Source organism: Limanda limanda, chromosome 21 (genome assembly GCF_963576545.1).
Source record: "Limanda limanda chromosome 21, fLimLim1.1, whole genome shotgun sequence".
Classification (NCBI taxonomy): domain Eukaryota; kingdom Metazoa; phylum Chordata; class Actinopteri; order Pleuronectiformes; family Pleuronectidae; genus Limanda; species Limanda limanda.
In genome coordinates this window covers 3695317-3701518 of record NC_083656.1, presented here as the reverse complement: position 1 = coordinate 3701518, position 6202 = coordinate 3695317, and the positions used below count along the sequence as shown (strand labels likewise).

At 39.4% G+C, this 6202-nt stretch overlaps 2 protein-coding genes across 2 annotated transcripts; both read right to left on the bottom strand.

The window, feature by feature from the left end:
• Nucleotides 1-1282: 1282 nt before the first annotated feature.
• Nucleotides 1283-2801, bottom strand: LOC133027909 (UDP-glucuronosyltransferase 2B14-like). Its single transcript, XM_061095076.1, is given in 2 exon segments — nt 1283-1508; nt 1510-2801. Coding segments are annotated over 2 exon segments (1434 nt in total). The 5' UTR covers nt 2718-2801.
• Nucleotides 2802-3834: 1033 nt separating this feature from the next.
• LOC133027834 (UDP-glucuronosyltransferase 2C1-like) lies at nt 3835-5445 on the bottom strand. The gene has a single exon (XM_061094977.1). It carries the CDS (start codon nt 5443-5445, stop codon nt 3877-3879), a length of 1569 nt encoding a protein of 522 aa, XP_060950960.1. The 3' UTR covers nt 3835-3876.
• Nucleotides 5446-6202: the final 757 nt, after the last annotated feature.

Genomic DNA, 6202 nt, shown 5'->3' with positions numbered 1-6202 from the left:
ACGCAGTTCTAAGACAAGCTGTCTTTGAAAGTGTAATTGCAAAGCTTTCTTCAGAAAGGATCACACAGGCAGGGTGGATCCTGAATGAGATGCAAAAGTGAAGTCTCTGTGCGTATTTAGCGAACCTGACCACAAACAAGAGGTGGGTGAATCTTTTGTTCTGTGTCTGGAACTTATGTTCTGTATTGGTATGATATGAAGGCTGCAACCGTTCTGTGTCCCAGAGGAAAATGTGTGATGTCTGATAAGGCTGCTCCTTAGTCAGCTGGGTTCCTAGAACAGGGGGGTCAAAGGCAGTTTAACCACAAGATCAATTTCTTTTAGATAACTTTCTTACTATTGTTAGAAATCTAACAATACTGTGCCACAGCGAGAGCGAATATGTAAAAAGGGTTTACACATGCAGAGGTACATTCCTTTATTCCACTTAAAGAGGACCAACAGTTTATAGAGGTACAAAGCAGATGAGTAAGCAGTTTAAAATTTAAACAATGTTTTATTTACTTCCAGCTAAAGCAGCAATGAAATGTACAGTATGTTCCTCCCTCTACCAAATGTTAAAGTTATCTTTGTGTGGAGCTGAAGTTACAGAAATCAGCTTTCATATTCAAATTAAATCAGCATGTATATTTTTTTTAAATAATGCACTAGCTAGTCTTTAAAAGAACACACACATCAAGCATATAACATGATTGTATACACAGAGTACTAAGTACGTGAAATAACAATATTGTAAGAATATAGTGAGATGACTTTATTCATCATTCAACATACAGGATGTGTTTCCTCTTGTGAATATAATAATTATCAAGCACTGAATTATTTAGATTTGTTGTTCAACTAGAATCAAACCAACCCAATGATTTTTTCAAACTGCCTTTACCTTCTGTTCTCAGACAACATTTAAAGCTTGAACACCTCATTAAGGCCACAAAAGTGCATCATCAGCACAAGTTCAAGTCACAGTAGCATCACATCTACAGTGTGGTAGGAAAACCACTGCAGTCTGAATATCTGCAGAAATAAACTGCTGATTGGTAATGTGCCCTTTTGTTTACAGGCAAAAATAAATGTTGACGCTATAATACAACATTTTAATCAAACAGACTTCACTTAACAAGTTGATAGTCAAAACTCATTTTATTTTATTTTGTCCATAGACAATGATTAATGTGATGAAATGTACAGTTAACCCAAAGGACAGTCCAACACGAAACACCTGCTCTTTCAGTGTTCAACTGATCATTCAGACTAACTGTAACATCTGAAAAATCCTTCCTTGTTAGTCAGATTTGAGTTTTCTTTTGATACACAATCTGAAGCATGACCAAACGATTCCAGCAAATGATAACAAAATAACTAGTGCAACTGTTATCAAGAACAATATGACATCTACAGAGTGGTAGGAGTACCAGGGCAGTCTGTAGGACTCCGTTCTCAGGTGAGCTGCACCTTTGTGTCTCATGACAAACTCTATCCAGAAGAGGGCAGTGTCCAGTGGTTTCATTGTTCAGCCCATAGGAGGACTCAGTCAAGACTTCCTGAATTCCCTGAAAGAAGATGTCTTCATTCATAGTAAAAAAATCAATTATCTTTCCTGCTCCTCTGACTTTAATTCTGAATAGATTATCATGTTGGTCAAAAATCAGTGGAAGTCCTAGTATAGGAACTCCGTGATAAATAGCCTCTTGAACTCCGTTTGTTCCCCCATGAGCCACAAATAGTTTAATCTTTGGATGTCCCAGGAGGTCATTCTGTGGCATCCAGTCGACCAGTAAAGTGTTGTTGCCCAGAGTGGCCGGTCTGTCCCCTTTGTACCTCCAGATGACTTTCTGAGGTAATTTAGCAAAAGCTGTAGCGATCTCATCAGCTAAGTCCTGCGGAAGTGTGCTAATAAAAGTCCCCAGAGACATGATGATGACTCCATGTTCTCCAGAGCTCTGGACAAAATCCTCCAGGTGTTGAGGCAAAGGTTTTGCAGGTTTACACTGGAACCCTCCCATGTAGACAACATTAGGCATGGTGGGTCGAGGGAACTCAAACACAAAGTCCACTCTCATCAGCCACAGGTCGGCTGCTTGAAACAGTGAAAGAAAATCTGCATCCAGACCTAAATATTTTTTAATAAAGGGATCATAAATTGGTGACACATAATGTGCTATTTGGAATTCTGCGAAGCCAAAAATCATGACGTTAAGAACTCTCTCAGGAAAGCTCATTTTATCTGATAGCTCAGACCCTGGCATTGGAATATAAGACAGAGGAGAAGGTGCAATTGAAAAATGGCCTTCACCTTGACCGGTCCATCTGACATTAAAAACAATTGGCAACCTGAGGTAGTGAGCAAGTATAACACCCAATGGGCTAAAAGGGTCTGCGAGGACAAGGTCATATTTGGCATCCTGCAGTGACTGTATTAGATCTTTGTTTTCAAAAAGCACCTCAAGCATTTTGCACATTTTTTGATTCATCTCAGAACCCTTTTGCATTAGTTCCATTTCCAATTTAAAACGTGTCCAGGCAGACTTCCCTTCCCTCTGGATATTCAGGAGTTGGGCCACAAACTTTGTTAAAAAATCTTCATCAAATCCGGACTCAGCATCAAGTGTGACGGAAGTATAGAATTGGGATGTTTCCTTGATATACCAGCTGTCGATTGATCGCAGAACAGAAACCTGGTGCCCCCTTGAGTATAGTTCCTCTACAATGACATTCATGTTCACCCAGTGGCTCCCGTCCACTGGAACAACAAGCACTTTGCCACCATAAACCAAAGGTGCATAGATCAACCAGAGAGTGGTCACAACCCAGGGATAACCCATCTTTATTCTGAATCGGGGGGGAAAAGCAAACGGTGACTTAAATTATATCTTATCAAACACATACTTTTCAATACAAGTAATGTTATCATCAAAGGGAAAGTTGGTATCACTAATTCTTAAATAGAAACTGCCTTTTACACAAATTAAGTCTATTTAGTACTTTTGTTTTTAATAATTTTCAATACTCAATGCAGCATGGTATATATTATAACTTAATTTTGTCCGTATTCAAGCAATTGCAACTGTACCAGAGAGAATAAAAACCATTTGTTTTTGCTGACAATAAAAAATGTACTTCTGTGAATACACACTTTTTGATTGCAAAACAGCTACAACGTCAGCTATTACTGTTAGCTAAAGTTTTAAACATGTTGATTCTACCTTTATTAGTAGCCGGTGTGAAGATGTTTCAGTCTTCCTCCTTTGCCAGAGAACAGATAATGTGCTCCAGCCCACCTGGAAGGACTTTACCACTGCAATTTTATGATCTGGCACGCCCAGGTGATACAATAAATTATGGAGGAAAGGTTGTTCATGGTGATTAGCTGTTAAGCAAATATCTGTTACAGAAACAAATTACTGTAAACAAGAAACTTTAAAAAATGGTCAGATTAAATTCATATGTCAAACATAACAGTTTGCTTATTTCATTGTGGGACAATGTGTTGGTGGCATGACCTGATAGTGTGTTTGTGATCTATAATATCTCTGTGTGTTTGTTGTAGAGTCTTCTAAAAAGTGACACTTTTTATATCTAATATTTTACTCACTGTAAATGACCGAAAAGCATTAACAGGTTTATTTTGTTTATAGTCAAAGTTAAATTTTAAAATGACACTGCATAAGATTAGATGACTCTGCCTAATACAAAGTAATTAGACTTCACTCAGCAAGTTGGTTGTCAAAACTGATAGGTACTTTTATTGTTTAGCTGTTGTTAAGAAGGAAATTTACAGTCAACTCAAAGGACAGTCCAAAACTAAAACAAGTACTCCTTCAGTGTTTAGCTGATCATCCAAACATCTTAACCAGTTTGAAAATATATCCTCCCTTGTCAGTCAGATTTGAGTTTTCTTTTGATACACAATCTGAAGCATGACCATAAGATTCCAGCAAATAATAACAAAATAACTAGTGCAGATGTTATCAAGAACAATATGACATCTACAGAGTGGTAGGAGTACCAGGGCAGTTTGTAGGACTCCGTTCTCAGGTGAGCTGCACCTTTGTGTCTTATGACAAACTCTATCCAGAAGAGTGCAGTGTCCAGTGGTTTCATTGGCTGATCTCTGTGCAGCCTGGAGAGTCTCTGCATGTTCAGCCTGTAGGAGGGCTCAGTCAAAACTTCCTGTATTGCTTCTAGGAAGTTGTTGTGTTTGTCCACTGTGGCTAATGTAAGAATCTTAGCTCCTCCTCTCTCTTTCAGACGGAGCAGGTTGTCGTTCTGGTCAAAGTACAAAGGTAGACCCACAACTGGGACTCCGTGATAAATAGCCTCTTGAACTCCGTTTGTTCCCCCGTGTGAAACAAATAGTTTAATCTTTGGATGTCCTAGGAGGTCATTCTGTGGCATCCAGTCGACAAGTAAAGTGTTGTTGCCCAGAGTGGCCGGTCTGTCACCTTTATGCCTCCAGATGACTTTCTGAGGTAATTTAGCAAAAGCTGCAGCCATCTTGTTGGTCATGTCAGCAGGAAGTTCAGTCACAAAAGTCCCCAGAGACATGATGATGACTCCATGTTCTCCAGAGCTCTGTACAAAATCCTCTAGGTGTTGAGGCAAAGGTTTTGCAGGGCTACAGTGAAACCCTCCCATGTAGATAACATTAGGCACAGTCGGACGTGGGAAATCAAACACAAAGTCAGTTCTCATCAACCAAATATCTGCATTAAGCACCAACTGTTTAAATTCATTTTCAGGCCCAAGATATTTGTCACATATCTTCTGGTATACCTGAACTGCAAAGTGGTAAAATATTTGATTGATAAGATATAAAATCATATTTTTAACTCTCTGAAAAAAGGTCATTTTATCATTATTGCCAGATCCTTTCATAGGAACATAGGATACGGGTGATGGAGCAAGAGCAAGTTGACCATCTAGAACTAGCAGCCAGCGAACATTAAAAACCAGAGGAAGGTTTAGATATTTGGCCAAAATGACTCCACCTCCCACAGCAGGGTCAGTGAGTACCAGGTCAAACTTGCTGCCCTCAATGTTTCTCATCAACTCTCGGTCATCTAGCAGTGTTGATACAAATTCCCCCACAACTTTGTGAATTTCAGAGAAGCAGCCTATCATTTCTCCAAACTTTATCAAGTGAAGTGTATCCAACTCAAATTGTATTGCCTTGGATAAGCAATTTGTGAAGAGCTCCTCATCCACGCCCCTCTCCACTTGGACTGTGACAGTGTTGTAATGGGAGGAGTTGTTTGGGATGTAAAAGCTTTTGCTTGAATGCACAACAGTGATATTGTGTCCTCTTGAGTGCAGGGCTTGAAGTAGAATATTCATGTTTAACCAATGGCTGCCTTCCCAGGGTAACACCAAGATGTTTCCAGCTTGACAGACTCCGGGAATCAGGATGAGCAGGAGCAAAGCCCTGCAGCAAGCGATCATTCTCATCTAAAATAAAAACAATGTAAAGTTAGTTAACCAAGGTTAAAACAATATCACTGCAAAAGAAATAAAGTCTGATCATTTCAAAGTTTGTTAACACAAATACTCGTAATAGAGTTGCAAGCCATCCATGACCAACCATTATTGTTATTTCTTCCATCTATCACATCCATTATCTATTCTGCCCTTTAGGGTCACAGACGGGTGCCTGAGCCAATCCCAGCTGATATAGGGTAGCAGGTGGGGTACACCTTTGACAGGTCTCCAGCGTATCACAGTGCCAACATACAGAGACAAACAACGAGTATCCCAATGGTCAATTGATAGTCACTGATCAACCTAATCACCAATGTGCTTGGACTGTGGGATGAAGCCGGAGCACCTGGAGAAAACCCACACATGCAAACACTTCACAGAAAAACTCCTGTCCACCTGGAATTCAAACTAGGGAGCTGCTTGCTGTGAGGCAACAGTGCTAACCACTGGACCCCTGTGCTGCACTGTTATTTTCTCACTTTTTTTATTTGTTTTCAAATCAAGTTTATTTATGAAGCACATTTTAAAAAACATCCAGGGTTGACCAACGTTCTGTACAATAGTAAGATCCATTAAAATAACAATTGAATGAGAGAAGATAACAATAAAGCCATAGAATAGTAAGAGCCACCGAGTAAGCTTGAGTCATCAATTCAAACCCTTTATACAAATAGACTTCATGCAAATAGACCACGTACAAATAAACTAACCGGGCTAAAAACAAGTA